Raw genomic sequence first — 19,437 nt, 5'->3', positions numbered from 1 at the left:
ATACATTACCGCTTACCTCTCCTCTTGCTACAGACAAAAGAGTGTGTTACACTTTCCGCCACTATTCTTCTATCCCTTCCTTTTCCTTCCCCTCACGTGCTGCCCATAGGCCATAATAAAGAAACATATGTATGCAAACATTTCAGTCTAAATACAATTGTCAAGCTGGTTACAGTAAATAACCACTGCACAAATACAGGTGCATACTGTATAATCATAATCAGGTACATTTGACATGGGAAAAAGGGCATATTAGGTATATGGTGAAAAAATTAGGTATATACCCACAAAGAACAATATCCCTGCGCATGCCAGTGAAATATTATCAACTATTTCTCCTTTTTTAAAGGGTAAACCACCAGCATTAAATTATGAAATAAAAAATTATAGTTCTTCCTCCTGAACATACATGCAGAAAGAAACATTTGGTTTGAAATTCATCTGTTGGTTTCGAATATGGCAGGTTTACGTAAATGGAAATGGTATCATAACTGTATTCATTAGAAAATAACAATGCAGGTTGAACACATTGTGTTAAAGTTTTTTGGAGATTCAATTCCAAGGCAAGAATATTTTTTGCTTATAATGAAATACACTTGCCATGTTGTCAGTCCCTTGTCACCGTGATGTAGAATATCTTGACACTGCAGATGGAGGAGACCTCCAGACATGGAGGGTAGCTGTGAATACAGTTATTAAGCAGGCATGTACGGCCAATAAGGAGTAGTCGTCCAGGTTGGGGATTGGGTGGAGACCAGTAGCTCTTGCCGTTAAAAACCTGCATGTTACAAAATGTTACACGACTTGGATGAATTCTTTTAAATGACCTAAACTATGGAAAATATATATGAAATTTGGAAGATGGAATGTCAGGAGTCTCTATGGGTCAGATTCTTTGAAAATAGTTGGAAGAGAATAGTAAATTAGTCTGATATTCTCATAACAGTTGAAATGTTGATTCTGGGTTCTGATACCATGTGGTTACAAAAGGAGGATTCACAGCAACACAGCCCAGAAGACCACACATGATAAAAAGTATAAGACAGTTCTAGTGGGAGAATGGGAGGTAACATAGGATTAGGGTGATAGCAAACCAGCAGATAATTATGTATGTTAGTCACAGGATGTCAGAAAGAGGTTGTTAAACAGATGACATTTTCATCGTTTGGCCACATGGTCATTTCAACAGCCTCCATGAGAACATCCAGTTCACAAATATGGCCATTTTCCCTTCCTTGATATTGACATTTACTGTAAACCTGATGGCTCATTGGGCCACAGAGTCTGTGCAAACCCACACACACTGTTTATCTCATTGCCTATTTTTACCAACATTCCAATAAACAGTTTGTACTTTCCATGTTTGTGTACATAGCCAGAACCCTTGTGACAATGAAACATCGATCATACGCTGGAGTTTTTCAGAGCCACTTTCAGGCAGAATGGCTAAAGCGACTGGTAGATCTGACAATCTGTAAGTCCACCAAAGAGAGTCGCCCTGAAGAAGTATGTCTCAGTTGCCTTGCTTCCCTTCATCATCATAACTCCAGTTCCATAGTAGGATGCTGTCCAGGCACAACATAAAGTCTGTGGGCCTTTCCCTGAGGAAGATTCCCAGTTTCCTTTAGCCTGTGATGGATGACTTAGGACTCGCTACAGGCATGTACAGTATACCCTCCAACAGACTAGGGTCAAGGACCACCACTGGCACATCCAACTGGAGTATCCAGATAATCAGCCATGGCCTGGGTCATTAAATCCAACCCATCCTCTCCACCAAATACAGATATGTGGGACATGATTAGGGAAGTCATTGGCATCAGGTTACATTGCCTAACCCTGTCATGGAAGCATCTCATCCACTCTTTTGATTTCTTTTCTGTTATCATCAATGCAAATCCTCTGGTGACCCTGATAAGGGCTCCTCCTTCCCCTTCGTTGCATATCATACCTGTTATTAATTTCGTTAGACTCTGTGGGCACCTGCCTGCTTTGACAGGAGCTGTTTCTTCCCTTAATTGCATGTCAGATCTGTATCTGTACTTCCCCAGTATCCATCTACTTAGTTTGTCTTGCCCTTTCTTTTCCTTCTCTCCATTTTGCATATCCAATTAATTTTCTTTCATTTCATTTGTCTTCTGTGATCTTCACTGTTGTTCGCCCTGGTAGGGGCTTGCATGTCAGGCGTTTATCCGCATTCCCCCAGTGTTATCAGTTATCTTACACATTTGCACCTTTCCAAATTGCTGTAGCTGTGGAGAAAACCACACTGCTATGTACCGTGGTTGAAGTGAGTGTATATGTTACCGGCAAACTATGAATTCCGGCAATGCATAGAATGTCTAAAGTCAGTAGGCAAAGTATGAAATTCAGTCATTCTTTGGAATGCCCGGGCATTCTATAAAATGCCTAGAACTTTTAGGCAATGTATAATACGATTTATATAGTTTTATTTTATCTTTTATATTTGCAAAAACGTAATATAAAACTTTTCTTTAATTCTCAAAACTTTTGTTAGGTTAGGTTAGCATGTAAAACAATTTCTTTCAACTCTCAAAACTTTTATTATGTTCAGATTCAGTCAGTAGCTTGGTGTTTTCGCGACTATCTTGCACAACCTCCATCTTGACAGCTTACCAATCGACTTAGATTAATTTTAATTTACACAACCAAACAATATTAACATTTCGATTTATTTCATACTTTGCCGGTTACATATAGAATCGAAGGCGGCTCCTGGAAAGCGAGAGTATGGGGAGCGATCTGAAAACCCAGTTCCATTTCTAATCACAGATACAGTTCAGTTTGAATTTTCGTTATCATGTCCCAAAGTGACTTACGGTTTCACGGGGGTTATTTTCTGATACTTTTGATGGGAAATCCTTTTTTTATATTTGGCCCTTGACCAAGACTTAAGACGTATCGCAAATCAGAATGGTAAAAAAAAGAGGGGGCAGATTACGACATAATGTGAAACAATCCTTGCGAACATTACTGATGAAACTGTAATCTCATTGTAATCAAATTCTGTACAACTGCTCAGTCTGTAATCTTCTTACATCGATTACCCTGCCATGTTGCCTACTTCACGCTTTTGGTATTATTGGATAATCTGTGTACATTATATTCAGTCCTCTTCAGTCTATATTTGTGTGTGAGTCATGTCAGTGAGGCTCATGGTGGTTTCGTATACTTCGGGAGAATTAATATTTTAACCTAATGCGTTTGTTGCAAGTGTAAAAGCCTAATGTGATTGTTAATTGTAATTTGTCATTTTACGTGTGTACCAGCCACAGAGCTGGTAGAAGTTACTATCTTTTTGTAACACGGACATCCTTAGTGTCGTCATGAACGAAGTCGGAGTGAAGTCCCTAAGATCACCTAAATCTACACCAATAACGGATGATTATGAAATATCTAACACAGTTTTAGGGTTGGGGATTAATGGGAAAGTGGTGCAGTGTTATACCAAGAAGACGAGAGAAAAACATGCTCTGAAGGTAAAGCGGTGTATGTGTTAACTTAACCTCTGTTTCAGAATTTCATCTCATTTTATTGTCACTTAACTTAATTCGCAAAAGTAAACAATTCAGTGGTTTGTGAATTTGATGTTGGTCAGCTTTGCACGATTTCAACATTGTAGCTCCTTCTGTACAGTGCATTATTAACAGAACTTTCGAATTTCGTGGGTGCTTCAATATTGCTGCATATTTTTATTTTTGGCACAATTTGTGTGCATGTGCCGTGATTTTAGTGTTGCCAGCTGAGTTCTGTATGATTCAGTATATAAGTTTTCGTAAGATTTGCCATTCTGCTGTTGAAGAACTTTATATTCTACGTTTTTAAAACAATTCTCTTGCGAAGTGCAGATACAGTTTAGCCTCCCTGTGCACCACATTCTAATGACAACATTTATGTAACAGTGTGCATTTGTATTAGGTTTGGTCTGGTTCTGGAAGGTTAGTTTGTCATATTAGGGGTAGAAAGTAAAGCAGTTTTGCTACACGCCATGTAGATGCAGAATCAGGACTGTCCTGAAACAATCTGAAAGGGTTGGAAGTCTTCTTAACTAGACAGTTTGAGATTATATTATTCCATGTAGGATTTGTTGTCTACAGAATTAACATAGGATGAGTTTTCTCACAAGTCTTCTGTTCATTTTGTCATTTTCTGAATTTGGTATTAAATTTAATACCATTGATGTAAAAATATCTGTAGTATCTGTCTTTGTATATATTATGCATATATTAATTACTGTAAGCTGTAGTACATGGTAGCTTCAATATGTTCCAGGGCAGAGTCATGTCTCAAATCTGATGGCACTCAGAAGCTGTCAGATGCAGTTACCTTCAAAATACATTTGTTCAGCAGCTACACACTTATGAAAGGCACTACTTGCATTTGTACAAGATAGGGATAGTATGGTATGTCAGGAAGTATTTGTCCACCCATATTTTAGGATGTTTTAGGTGAATTGCCTCATATAGATAGAGTGTCTGTCCCTTGTACCCTTCTTATTGTCTGTCATACCCTCAGGAATATATTTGTGCATTATGCCCTGTCAGTTGAAAATGCTTCCAAAATCATCTGTTTATTTTAGCTATCCTGTTGGAGAAGCAAATTGTTTCCTGGGCATTATCCATCATCCAAGATTAAATAAAATCAATGAAAACCTTGATGTTTTGGATATGGGAATCTATATCCGAAACGTCACAGTTTTTATTGATTTTATTTAATCTTGGATGATGGATAATGTCCAGAAAACAATTTGCTTCAATAACGCACCATCATCAAAAACTTTCAGACTTGAGCTATCCTGTTGGAACTTTGTCGCTCTCAGTAAGAATGTCAAGTTTCACATGGTGAATTGTCATTTCCTTCAGGAATTGCAAACACGAAGTTCTATTGCCTCTGGTCGTACATAAAAAGTCTGTCGTTTGCTTTGTTGATGAGCTCATCACCTATCCTCATGCAATTACAACATTATTCGTCTTGCAGCAGCATTCTTGGTGTTTTATGCTGGTTGTTGTCTTGTGTGTTGTGACACTGTCTTGTAGGTGGTTACAAGTGTTTACAGGAATGTATTGCAACCATCTACAAGACTGTACAGTGTCCCAATCCAGAAGACCATAATCAACATATTTATCGTCATGAGAACCTGATATCTCGGTAGGTATATTATGTTGGAAGATGTGTTTTATCTTTAGAGGGGAGTGTTTCAACTGCCAATCAAAGCTCTGACTTTCTGTAGTCTGGTAGTGTGAGTGCACAATGTCCAGCACCCGTCTTATGTTATACATGTTCCGCAAGTTTGCAGGTCATCTACTACATGCATCATCCTTCAGCTATTTACAACCACCACTGAATTTTTGTTGCTTCATATCTTGGAACAGGACATTGTTTTTATCACACACTGTTCAGAATATCTGTAGTGTTTCTGTTAAGAGATTTTCCCAGAAACTGGCACGTGTTTGATGTCATCTATTTCCTCCTGTATGAAGCGTTCACGCTCTGCCCTCTACTGTGTTTAAGTGTAGGGGGTGTGTATGTCTTGACCTGTTACAATTTTACCATATTAATTTCTTTACTGTAAGTTTACAAGCTACAACATATATTATTGTTCTAGGTTCTTCATGACTGCACGAAAGCTCGCCGTGAAGTAGATCTCCATTGGCGGGCAAGTGGTTGTCGACATATTGTTAATATTATTGATGTGTATGAGAACACTTATAGTGGAAACAAGTGCCTCCTGGTTGTTATGGAATGGTGAGTGAAAGTAACATTTTGAGGAATAGCTAATTGGCCGTTCTACCTGTAGCACTTGAAAAGTTAAAAGAAAATGTTTTCCACATAAGAGCATAACTTTTTGGATTGTTGAGGTTTCGGGCCTTGTTCCATCGTTTGATATTATAAAACACAACATATCGAGGACTTCGTCTATTCTCATCTTCAGAAAAAGAGAAGGGGGCACCTAATCTGTGGGGGTCCATTAAAATGGGCTAATCTCAATCATTTGGTAGGAGTTGAAGTTTTCTGAAGTAAGTATGAAGATTTTGTTTTCTAGGTTGTGGTGCAATGTTGTCTGGTAGAAGTTTATTAACGTTTCAGAGGTTCTTGCTACCTCCATCATCAGGGCAATGAGACATTGGTAAACTTCTACCAGACGACACAGTGCTACAACCCAGAAGACAGCCATAATTTTTTCTCCACTTGCATTGCTTTGCCTTTGTTTTCCTTAATTTATATAGGGTAAGCCCTCAATTTAACAAATTTTGGTCATAATGGACACCGTCTTGTATTGCCAAAATTGTTTCTGAATGTTAGATACTAGTGGACGTTTTCGGTTGTGATGGACAATGTCCGTTAAAACCAAAAGTGGTCGCTAATGACTGATTTTTTTGTGCTTGTCTCTTTGCATTGTCCTGTTTTAATGAACCTTGTGTCATTGCAGGTGCCCTTTTCATATTACCAGTCTGTTCAATGGTGTTCCTAATGGAAATTTTGGTCTAAGGATGCATTACTGACATCCTAAAACAACTGTGCAATTTAATAATCAGTGTTACTGGAAACCCCCCCCCCTCCCCCAGTACATTCCATCAACTATTTACTGCACATACTTTGAAAAAAATCCGTCCATTAATTCTGTCCTAGATGACTACATTGTAAACATTTTAATTTATAGTCACTTCTTGCGGTTGCAAGTCACCAGTGAGTAATTTTGGTTTAGGAGGAATGCACTGGACTCCCACATCAAGCCCTTAGTGGTATGAGGTTTTGAACATTCCTTTCTCATTCCATAGCTTTTATAAAGTTAGAAGTTGGCCTATACTGTGTTCTGAAGCTGTGTTATAGTGAAGCCTCCTATTACAGTCATCCGTGTTATTACTCGGTTACTTCCGAGGATCCAGTCACATCAGAACCCTGAAGATGGGGACAGAGTTTGTTCCCGAAACGTCGGTTTACTATGGTAACCAGTTAACATGGCTGATTGCCCAAGAAGATTTTATTGATTTATTCATGTATCTCCAGTTTCAATATGAGACCATAGTTTGTACTGTGGCTAGTTCTAGATATCAGTACAAGAGCTGGTTGTTCTGTGTGCAGTTTATGATAGCATACGTTGCAGTTCACTCATTTCTGTTCTTCTTTCTTACTTTCTCTTAGGTTCGAAACCTGTACATTCCACTATCTTCCCATCTTTTCTTAGGGTAGCCAATAATCCTTTTTCCTCTTGGCAATCGGTCTCTAGCTATTCTAATGACATGGTTCTCTTCAATTTAATCTATGTGGGTACCCCGTTCTCCCCTCTTAAACACTTGTTATCCATTTCTCATTCTATTTTATTAATGATGCTGTTTTTAATTTATCTTTACCAGATTTATTTTTGCTAAATAACCTTTTTAGTCAGTATGGTATGTGCTGTAGTGTAATTGTCTCTCAGTGTTTACTGTAGCTTCGCAGTACCAACTTTAAACAAAATTTGTTAGTTTATGAAATGAAACATAGACCAGATGAACACTAAATTTCCATTATGCTGTCGTGTTATACACTTTGTACGAGAGGCACAGTAGAACTATGTAACATGCAATAAATCTGTGAAGTTGATAATTTCCTCATGCGTTAGCACTTGTAGGATTTGTAAAGATGTGAATGGATACGATGGCCAGCCATCGTTAAATAGATAGTCTATTGGGCTGTTACAGTGTGACCACCGTGTTGTAATGTGTGAATCTGAATCACACACACCTTTGTAAGGATCATATGAGGATTGCCTTCTCATTTACAGTGAAAAAATGAAAATAATTTTTTTGTTATCAATTTTATCTGTGACATGACATAAGCATTCCTTAGTTTGTAATTTGGGTGTCTGAACTTTGGACACAAAAAAAATAGTAGGTTTACCTGAGTACTATGGCAAAATATAATTCTGATTTCAAAGAAATAAATACTTTATTTCTTGAAAGTTGGCCACTGTTACTTGCCTCATGAGAAGGCAAGATGCATTAAGTTCTGCAACAAGAGATTATGCAATGTTGAAATTTAAATATCTTATAAATGTTGAAATTGTGTCACAGTAAACCAAAGAAACCAAATTCAGTTCCCGTTGTTTTAATGAAATGTTTTAAGGCATGGAATTTGTGTAGTTTTATTTAACCTTTTGAAGCATGACATTTATTAATATACAATATTTAAAGAGCTAGTTCCTACCTGAAAGAAAACACAGTACATCTTCATTATAAATATAATTGGTTAATGCTGTTTTGGAAAATAATCTCTAATTTTAATATAATGGGCATCATGCTTGAGTACTTAACAGTTGATTTATTTGGGACTGAAGTTTTTACATTATCTTACTGTTTTTTCAGTATGGAGGGAGGTGAATTATTTCAGCGAATACAAGATAGACAAGATGGAGCTTTCACAGAACGTGGTGAGATATGTGAAACTGTTGGTTTACCCTTTTACTCTTCACTTAATTGTTTGTTTGTGATCAGTCTTTTACTGGTTTGATGTGGTCCTCCATTTTCACCTATGCCAGTCTCTTCATTTCCATATATTTTTTGCAGCCCACATCCTCAAAAATCTGGTCACATATTCCAATCTTTGTCTCCCTCTACAATTCTTCCCTTCAGCTGTTCCTTCCATTACCAAATTAACCAATCCTGGGTGCCTCAGAATGTGTCCCACCATCCTATCTCTTCTTCTCGTAAGATTTTTCCATAGACTTTTTCCTTCACCTATCCTGTGTAAGACCAGCTCATTTCATACTTTATCAGTCCACTTAATTTTCAACATTCACTTAATTACACAGCTTAATTTATGTCCTGCATGAATCTTGCAGAATAATGTTGTAGAGCACGCAGTAGAACTCACGAAAAGCTGGAATATACCTGTCCCTTAATTTAGGAATTTTTGTGTGATGTTCTGTCAGAGGGATGCAGAAATAACATGTTAGATATCTCAGTGTGATTCACAATTTTATTGGAAAAGATTGTATATTTGAAGATGGCTGTCTTCTGGGTCAGTGCGCCGTGTAGTACGGTAGAAGTTTAGTGACGTTTCAGAGGTCCATGCTACCTGCATCATCAGAGTGATGATTAAGCCGTGCAAGTGGAAAACGCTGGATTTATAAGAAATTGACTGTTAAGGAAGAGCCTAATGGGCAGTTTTCAAAAATCCAGCGTTTTCCACTCGCACAGCTTACTCATCACCCTGATGATGGAGGCAGCATGGACTTCTAAAACATCAGTAATCTTCCAGACTACACCACGCAACAACCCAGAAGACAGCCATCTTCAAACTCACTGCTGTGAAATCCTCAAATCCTACATTGTATATTTTGATATCTCATTGAAATTTTTGATTGTCTGACATCACTGATTAGCATATAAAGATGATGTAGTATTTTTTTAAAATTTATATTTATCTAACACTTCTTAATACTAGTTAAAGTTCTGAGTCCTTTGATTCTGTGCACAGTATTTCAAGAAAATGCCAGATATTTGAATCCATACATGAATGCAAGTTTGTCACATTTATAAAGATGTTTATGCCTAGGCCTACAGCTGTTTACTTCATAATAATTTATGAGATGTATACTTCATTTATGGAGATACATCGTGTTGTATAAAAAGGTTTCAGTGAACATTAAGATTTGACTTGACATTCATAAATTTTTTATACCATATGTACACATAATTTTATTTACCATTTGTTTTGATGGTTGTACAAGTATATGCCACCAGTCTAGCTGTGTGTGTCTTATTGTCAGATATTAAATTTACTTATTATGTTGGTCCATAAGGGACACAAACGCTAGACCATGGTGAAAGGTGATGAATTTTTCAGATTGCAAATTAGCAAGTAAATTCTTATCGGTTTCAGAGGCTGCACAAATTATGCGTGAAATATGTCTTGCTGTGAAGTATTTACACGATATGAACATTGCTCATCGAGATCTTAAACCTGAAAACCTCCTGTATACAAAACCAGGTAAGGCAAAATGCTTCTTCAGCTGGAAAATGAGTTCCCTTGTTGAGTTGTGTTCACTGGGTATTTGTTACCACAACAAATGGCTTATAGTTTTTACAACTAGATCTTGACCCATCGAGAATAATGAAAGACTTAGCAACAGTAACACTTCTGTATATGAATACTTCCATTGTACAGTCCCCTTGCCTACATAGATAATACTTTACACAATTAGTGGATAGAAGCCATTTCCTCTACTAACAGGAAGCAGTCAGCTGTTCTGTCTAATGATAAAGTGGGAAAATATTTACCTGTCTGTGAATCCGAAGAAAGTTTATCAGATTCAGAGTTTGATAGTGACAGTTAATTGGATGCTTGTGCCCTTCTTGATGTGGTGAACAGTGATGTTGATGAAAATGTTTATATGAGAACATGAACTAAAAAAAATTAAATTAAATCCGTGGCGTAACAGCTCCAGAGAGCCAAAGCCGACTAGCTTGACTGCTAGCCTCATGTTCACATGCCTAAGCAGAGGTGAACGATCATCCAACCAGATATAGGGTGACGTATGGTCAGCACGATGAACCCCCAGCCATTGCTAGTTTTCATGACCGGATTACGCTACCCATTGTAGCTCCCCAATTTCCTCATGATGCTGGGTTGGCACCGGTCCCATACACTGGTCGAAAGCTCATGAGAAAATTTCTTCTCCCCCGAGACTCGAACCAGCACGCATTCCGTATCGCCGGTCCAAAGCATGACGCCTCAGACCGCGCGGCTATGACGCGGGACTGAGAGGACATGAACAGTTACAGAAATTGTTTTTAAGTTGTTTTGAACAGAGAACGTATAACTGTTGAAGAGATCCGTAGGTACGCTGAGCACCTGCTAGTGCATGGAACCTGTGTATTGTACTGAGTCTCTTTATGCTTTGTGGGAATTATTCAGAATCCTACTCTGAGATCATATTTCACCACAAAAATGTTAATTTCCACACCGTGATATGAAGGCGTTGTAATGAGAGACAGATTGAAACTAGTTTGTAAATTTTTGTGTTTCAATGACAGTGAATCAATAATTTTCAAGTACCACAAAAACTTTTTAAAATTGTAAGTAACTAACTAAATCAGGGCATACTGATTAATGAACCACTTAAACTTTGGAAGGGTTGTCTGTTTTTCAAACAATACATCGTTCTCATAATAACAGCATTTGGAATTAAAAACTTATAAGCTGTGTGACCCTAGCACTGTCTACTTGTGGTTAGTTCTTGAATATGCAGGGTGTATATAAAACTTGACCAAAGATGGCTATCTCTTTAGTTGTATTAGATCTATCAGGTGTAGTGAAGGAGGCACCTAATATGTGAGGTCTATTAAAATGGGATAATCAAAATTACTTGGTAGGATTTGAAGTACTCTGAAGTATAGTGCCATGTAGTCTGGTAGAAGTTTTCTAACGTTTCAGAGCTCTTTGCTGCCTCCGTCATCAGGGCGATGAGTCCTTGCCCTCACCTTGATGATGGAGGACCTCTGAAATGTTGGTAAATTTCTACCAGACTTCACGGCATCACAACCCAGAAGACGGCCATCTTTGGACTCGCCGCTGTGAGAACCTCAAATCATAAAACTTGACCTGCTCAGAGAGAACCCATTTCTCTCTGTTCATGTTAGTATGGAACTTAATCTCTTTCCCTTCCCCGATGATCCTGTCCATGCATTTGAATTTCTTGGCCAGGTTATTTTTGTTATTTAGGATGGTACAATGATTCACAGATTTTCAATGTTTACAGACCTTAAATACACAAGGACTTTTGTTTTATAGTTTTTCAGTCTATGTTTTTTATTTTGTTCGATTTCTTACAGACCAGACAGGAATTTTAAAACTCACAGACTTCGGATTTGCAAAAGAAACTTTCTCAAAGGACACACTGCAGACACCGTGTTACACTCCGTACTATGTTGGTGAGTGTGTCTTACATATTCTGCTTTACAGCAGTGTTTCTTTTAATAAACTTTACTTTTGACAGAATTTTCTAGTTAGGAGTTAGGGAGAATGAATTGCCTTTAATGAGGATAAGCAGTTGTAGGAGGTTGTATGCATGGTGTACATTTTTTAAGGAATAACACACTGAATGAGGAAGTTTTTATTGACCTGCGTCTGTTTAGTGCCTCATTGAAGGTACTGTCTCATTCTGAAGTTGTACAGAACAAAGTGTGACAAATTTATATTCTTTGTAACAGCTGTTATTACATTGATACTTGTCTCCTAGAAAATTTCTCTTCACAGCATATATTCCAACAGACCACCATTGTCACAGATGTACGAGGTGCGATCGGAAAGTTTCAAGACTGCGCCTATATTTAAAAAAAAAACCGTACACTTATCTCGGGTATTAAATTCATCCATCACCCTCGGAGTAGTTCCCCTGGGAGTGAACACAACGATCCCAGTGCCGCTGCCAAGCCTGGAAGCATCCCTGGAAATCTTTCTTTGTCAGCCTGTCGAGCACCATCTGCGATTCTGCCTGAATCTCTTCTATCGTCTCAAATCTCCTTCCCTTTAGCTGAATTTTCATCTTTGGGAAGAGGAAGAAGTCACACGGCGAATAAGGAGGGTGCGGGATGACCGCCATGGTGTTTGAGGCCAAAAACTGCCGAACTTTGAGGGCGGTGTGCGCTGGCGCGTTGTCATGATGCATCGCATGTGGAGTTGTTCCTTTAGAATCAGCTGACAGGTCCCATAGCCTATCCCAACAATGTCGCACAAGTCGTTGATGGTACGACGTCGATCTTCGTGAATGGCCTGCCGAATCTTCGTAACATTTTCGGGCGTTGTGCTCGAAGATGGTCGTCCAGAACGCTCGTCATCATCGACAGAGGTTCAGCCATTTTTAAAACGTGAATGCCACACCAAAGTTTGTGCACGACCCATTGCGGACTCCCCAAATGCTTGCTTTAGCATTTCATAGGTTTCCGTAGCCGTTTTGGCGAGTCTTTGGCAAAATTTGATTTGTTCATGAAAATCCGCCATTCCGAAATCGCAGGAGGGTCGGTGTAATGCACTACCAAAACGCCCGTAACTAAGAAACAAATGCTAATTCGATGATGCCGGCTGGCACACTGATTCACTTTGAATGTAGGCCGCACCCCCTAGCGGCAGAAGCTCGTACTACATCCGGTTCGCCCTCTATTGACACAGTCTTGAAACTTTCCGATCGCACCGCTTATGTAAGAACAATATAAAAACAAGTTCTATGTACAGTAACTCATATCAAATGGTTAAGGTTTTTCAGATTCGTTTTATCTAAGCTGTAGCCAGAGATTTTTAACAATGTTACAGTATTATAACATTTTAAAGCAGTGTTAACTTTGGAAAACTTTGTAATTAAGGTGATTCACTGTACAGATATTGACAGTTTGGATTTATTGATAATGCCTCGCCTTTTCAGCACCAGAAGTTCTTGGTCCAGAGAAGTATGACAAGAGTTGCGACATCTGGTCACTGGGAGTCATTATGTATATTCTGTACGTATTGTGTTTTCATGATTAATTCAGAGTGTGCATGGTTACATGACTGTTACGTGAAATGGTATAAAATGAGGAAGTAAAATTTCAGGTTCTCGTAGCCGCACATATGAAGATGCCTGTCTTCTGGGTTGTTGTGGTATGTTGTCTTCTACCAGACTACATGGTGCAACAAACCAGAAGACAGCCATCTTCAGGAAGTAAAATACGTTAAGAGATGTTGCATGTATAAAATGCAGTCCATGACATATGAAGAGAGTGAATGAAATATTCTCATGTGATTTATTAAATTGCTGTTGGTTGGACACATGATTTAGGCGTAACAGACCCTTTTTGTGTGTACAATTAAAAGTATGTAAAATCAGGCACAGGTGCTTTTGGCTAGTGAACTTAGTGAATGGAAAAGAATTACTAGTTTGAGTAGCTGTGGTCCATATACATTCACTTCAAATAAAGATGAGTTACAGTCAGTGCAGTAGTAATGTTGCACAAGGAATATTTTCTGTTTTGTTCCTATACATGTACATTGAATAGAATTTCAGGTTGGCCTTGGTATTATGTCTTCCAAAAATAATGCCGCTGCTAACAAACCTTCACTTATACAGTTTTCACTGGTCATTACTGCTATTGCGCTACTGCTGTTGAGGTCATTGTCTTGAATTTTTTTTTTCTGCTGTCCTGCTACGCATCATGTAGGTCAGTGGTCCCAACCAATTAACAAAGCCAAATTTTCTTTTCTCTGGACAAATAAGATATGGACACAAAACAACACGACGTTTAATGATACAAGAAACCATGCAATCAAAAATACGTAGTTTTATAAGTACAATTATTATTACTCAAGTGGGAAGTTAGTGTGATGATGTTTGGCGCTGCATTTCATCGGCCAGTTTTTCAAATTTGGGAGTGTAGGATGATGTTGCTGCTCACAAACAATCGTCAAGATGGGCATCAGTAAGTCGAGATCTGCGCTTTGATTTTATAATGTTCGTGGTTGAACGGCCTTCTTTATTCAGTATAACCTCTTTCCGTAACAATGTGGGCACCCAAAAAAGGCCTTGGCAGGCGCCATGGCGCCCGCGGGTACCGCGTTGGGGACCACTGATGTAGGTCTTTTGGGGGAGTGGAGGTATAGCTCCTACTCTTTCTTGACCTCGTCACTAGATGGGGGTGAGTGGTCAGCATCATGCCCCGGCCACGCTTTACCCCCGGGAAAGGACCCCGATACCCATTGGATAGGAGGATAGGTGGGCCCCAGAGCCGGTCTGGACACAGAGACTAGAGGAAACATTCTCTGCTCCCGTTGGGGATTGAACCCCTGTCGTCCATCCCGTAGCTAGTCACTATACTGACTGAGCTATTGTCTTGAATTATTATTTGTTCATATATAGTGGGCTGCTGGCTCTTCATTCAGTACTGCGAGTGCAGACGAACACAATACGGGCAAAGACCATGTGTTGTTTGCCTTTAGTAAGTATTCCCCAGTTAGTCTTTATCCACATACAGGGAGAGAAGACACACACTAATTGAAAAACGCATAATCAAAAATACTCTATTCTGAAGGGTTCTGACGATTGTGTAATAAAATCTCAGTTGCTGAGTTTTTGGACTTTGTCCATCATCTGATGTTATAAAGTTACAGTGTTTCAAGGACTGGGTCTGTCCTTGTCTTCAGGCGTGGTGTCAGCGAAGGATACTCTGTGGGGTCCATCAGAATGAGCTTATCTCAATTAGTTGTTCCATTCAACTGCAATAACACTGCGTGGTTGTAATGTTGTAATTTATATGAATCACCACATTACAGTTTGAGAGTTTGGTATTTTTAATTCACTGGGCAAGTTTTTTCCTTCTTAAATGGGCTATTCCACAGAAAGAAGTATCACAAGTTTTACTGAAAAAATTTGAAGTGCCTTCTTGCATATTTGTCTGCTATTTGCAATATCACTCATTGTCTCGGCATTAATCTTATCTCTGGTCCCTCTTTTTCCTTGATCTGACAGTGTAACACACAACCATTAGAGCTATATGTGACCCCAGACCTTTATGAATCACTTTGTTGGTTTCTGAGTCTTGTACTGTTTTATACAAAATTTATCTTTGAAACTTGTCAGGACCTTGTCCACTATTAGATCCATTATTCTTTAATTGGCATTGGTGTCTTCCGAATTCCATTCAGGTACACCAGATTTTTTTTGGAGAAGGCAGCAAGTTTATCGGTGTCTTCTGTTACCGTCTCACAGAATGGTCTACAATAAATTCAAGTAGTCTTTTTCATCACTTCTGACAAGAAGATTATGGTACAGTCCTTGAATTTTTTTTAAAATGATTTAATATTATCAAAGTTCCAGGTTTGGCTCCGTTTTAATTTACGTTACGTTTGCTTTGTATAGTTTGGGCATTCTCACTAAAAAATTTCCCTGTATTGTCTTCTCTTTTATTTTTTGGTGTGAACTTCATCTTCATGTTGCTACAGCACCATAATTTTCTTAATTATTTTCTAAAATCTTTTATATTGCACTGTCACACTGATTTTGTACAGACCCAGTATGTGAGATGTAGATGCCATTGCCTTGACTCAGCATTGAATTACAGCTAGTGACAAAAGGGCTTTGAGTTTCAGCTGACATAAATGCTGCTATTTATATATAAATCATGGGGTCAGGAGAATGTACTATGCACAAGCAAGAGAGTCCAAGAAAGTTTTGCAACTTCATCGAAACTTCATGTTTTTGTCAGTAACTAACATTCTTATGAGCATTCAGATTGAGAGCGTTTTTGAACGTTAAGGCTTGGATGAGGATTTAAAGTGTTTAGAACTCTAGAGCATTAGGGCTAGCAAAAGATTAAATAAATTTTCCGTAAAGCAGGTGGCAGTTGTCTAGCATAGGATTCAGTAACATAGTTCTGTTATATAAACCTGCTAGTTCCATAAAAACTTGGGAGTAACTCAGTTACTAGTACACCCTCTTTAACCTTATTCTTTAGAATTCATTGTTTTAGTCCTGTTATTTTGTTTCCTTTCACATACAGTTTGTGCGGTTTCCCACCGTTCTACAGTAACCACGGACTAGCCATCTCTCCAGGCATGAAAAAGCGTATCCGCACAGGACAGTATGACTTTCCAGACCCTGAATGGAAAAATGTGGCTCAGGATGCTAAGGAACTGATTCGAGGAATGTTATGCATTGACCCCACTCAGCGTCTCACAATTGAACAAGTGATGCGTAACAAATGGATTGCTGTAAGAATACATTGGTTTTCTAAATTTTTATTATTCTGACAAGGTCAATTACACACTAGAACTGTAGTATGAAGTATTTCAGCACACCATGTAAATTCAGGGTGTAGTGTTGTACCATTTTTGAAATGCCTTATAGCATTTGGCCAGACACCACTCAGTTCTGAGAGCAGAGTAATCAGACTACTTGTCACAGAGTGAAACTGTCCACATGCTAAAACCTTGCAATCTACATTACAAAGCCTTAACAACAGCTGAATTTTGACTTGACGCAGTGTTGCGCAACCTTTCTACACTCGTAGCACACTGAATATTGTCGAATAGTCATTGTGGCACACCAACCCCATTTTGCATATCGTGGGAGGGGGTTAGATCTTATATGGAATTGATTGGCCGCAACAACTTCTTCTAAATCAACCACAACCGAAAAATGTTCTATTTCATGTTTATACTAATTCATTTTTATTATTATGTCATTTATTTTAAATATATTTATTATTTTAAATAAATTAAAATATAATATTTCCTAGTGGTTGATTCAAAATTTATTAACTATGTGTAAATATTTAAACTTAAAGATACTTATTTATATTTGTACATGTAGATTGCAGAACAATACACAGAGTGGCAATAAAAGTAAAGGGGAGGTACACATGTTTTGCTGCAAAGTGGTTTTTTGTTTTCCAATTTCATTTAGTAGATCGTGTCTGTCCTAAGTCTGCGCTATCATAATAAAGAAAATGAAAACTGGGACAGAGCAGAAAACAAGATTAACAATTATTTATCTCTTTATGATTGTAATTATAATATGAGGTGAAAATTTCGTGGCACACCTAGATGGCCTCCGCAGCACATGGTGTGCCGCGGAACACCAGTTGCACATCACTGACTTAACGCATCCTTGCTGATACAGAAGTACTATATTGACCTGACTGTAAGATGGTGGTTTTTAAACATTATTTTTATTCTAAATAGGGAGTTTTTTTATTTGTTAAAGAAAACAAATGGCTATGCAACCTGCAATAGAAATTAATCTTCTAAGTCTGAGACTAGTCGTGCTGTAACTGTACAGCACCATAATTCTGGTTATTCTTAATCTTGTTTTGTCCATATTCCATATGTGGCTTTTCGGCACCTTCCATTAATTACTTACGTCATATGTACATTAAGCAAAGACACCAGTATGTCTGCCTCCCATATCCATACAAATTAAAAGTGTTTCAAAAGCAGCAATCATTAGTGGGATTTGAGGTTTTCATGGCAGTGAGTCTGAAGATGTCTGTCTTCTGAGTTGTAGCACCATGTAGTCTGATAGTCACAGTGCTACTACCCAGAAAACAGCCATCTCCAGTAATCGTTACATTTTCATTTTCTCTGCCATAATACGCACACACTGTTTATCTGCTCCTCTGTTTTTTAATCCATGGCTCTGCTTTTGAATTACGTTTCATAATGATGCAAAAGAATACATAAATCTTTATGTACTGTCATTGATACCATTCAACCAAAGAAAGCTTTAAACAGAAATAGGTACTCTCTGGCTGTCTTCTGGGCTCAGCACTGTCATCCCCCTGATGATGGAAACAGCAAGGACCTCTGAAACGTTGGTATATTTCTACCAGACTACACAGCGCTACAACTCTGAAGACAGCCATTTTTGTTTTCCCTGCTGTGAGATCCTCAAATTCTGCTAATTCTTTTAGTGTTTATAGTAATTTTACCATTGAGATTTGAGGTTTTCTTGACTACAAGTTTCGGTTGTTGTTTTCTGGGTCATGGCACCTGAAGACAGAGGTTGTAAGTTCCTCAGAAATGTCAGTAACCACCCATAAAACTACCTGGCATAACCCAGAAGACCACAGTCCAAATAATGTTACCTACCGGACAAAAGTTTAATAACTTACGGACTGTTACGTGGAAGGTTGAGATTCCTGATACATGAATTTCTTCATTTGTCGTAACTGTGTATGGTGCAGATTTTAAATTAAAGGTATTGAGGTACAACAATAACTAACAGATCCATGGCATCCAAGAATACATTTTTTGGGGGCCAAGGTGCTACGTTGCAGAAACATAAATACTAAGTACAACTTTCACCAGAAAACCATTCTCTAGACCAGTGGTATTCAACCTGGGGTACGCGAAGACATCTTAGGAGGGACATGAAATTTAAAAAAATTATATATTATTTTATGATAAACACTGAATAATCAGTAATGTAATTTATTTAATTTATTTTAGATTATATACTATGTATAACTCGAATTATACACCAACAACTTTGGGGGTAAAAAGTTGAAGAGAAATTATATCTGGGGGGTACGCGAACAATAAAGGTTGAATACCACTGCTCTAGACTGAAAATTTGTCATTTTGAAGAGGTAGAAAAAGGGTTATCTTTTTGCTAGAGAAAGTTTCCTAATAATCTTGTGTTAAGAACTAACAACATAATTTTCTCTTAAAAATGTACAGTGATTGGGGGGTGGGAGGCAGGTTCCTTTGAGGTTATCTTATAGTTGGGAAAATTCAGTGATAAAATAAGACTGGGACAGACTAAATAGATAGGAAGAAAACTTTAAGAAGGGGTGCAGCATGTGCTATTCTTGAGTGAGAAAGAAAAATATTTGATTAAGCGGAGACTTCACAGAGAAGTGACTGTGTTCAGTAGTTGTTTAGTAACTATCTCTTTGTGTATGACAG

General features: G+C 38.1%; 1 protein-coding gene across 1 annotated transcript in view; it reads left to right on the top strand.

The window, feature by feature from the left end:
• Positions 1–2,859: 2,859 nt before the first annotated feature.
• Positions 2,860–19,437, top strand: part of MAPk-Ak2 (MAP kinase-activated protein kinase 2) — a 30,107-nt gene continuing 13,529 nt past the window's right edge. Inside the window, exons 1-7 of the mRNA XM_022073899.2 lie at positions 2,860–3,500; positions 5,627–5,766; positions 8,367–8,431; positions 9,886–9,993; positions 11,838–11,936; positions 13,424–13,499; positions 16,530–16,740. Of these exons, the coding sequence (XP_021929591.1) occupies positions 3,348–3,500; positions 5,627–5,766; positions 8,367–8,431; positions 9,886–9,993; positions 11,838–11,936; positions 13,424–13,499; positions 16,530–16,740 (852 nt within the window). The 5' untranslated portion in view covers positions 2,860–3,347. The remainder of the gene's footprint in view (positions 3,501–5,626; positions 5,767–8,366; positions 8,432–9,885; positions 9,994–11,837; positions 11,937–13,423; positions 13,500–16,529; positions 16,741–19,437) is intronic.

This window comes from Zootermopsis nevadensis, unplaced genomic scaffold (genome assembly GCF_977971745.1).
Source record: "Zootermopsis nevadensis isolate Lab colony 2312 unplaced genomic scaffold, Znev_1.0 Znev_ptg000023l, whole genome shotgun sequence".
Lineage (NCBI taxonomy): Eukaryota > Metazoa > Arthropoda > Insecta > Blattodea > Termopsidae > Zootermopsis > Zootermopsis nevadensis.
Note: the sequence above shows the minus strand (reverse complement) of the source record. Positions and strands in the feature narration are given on the sequence as shown.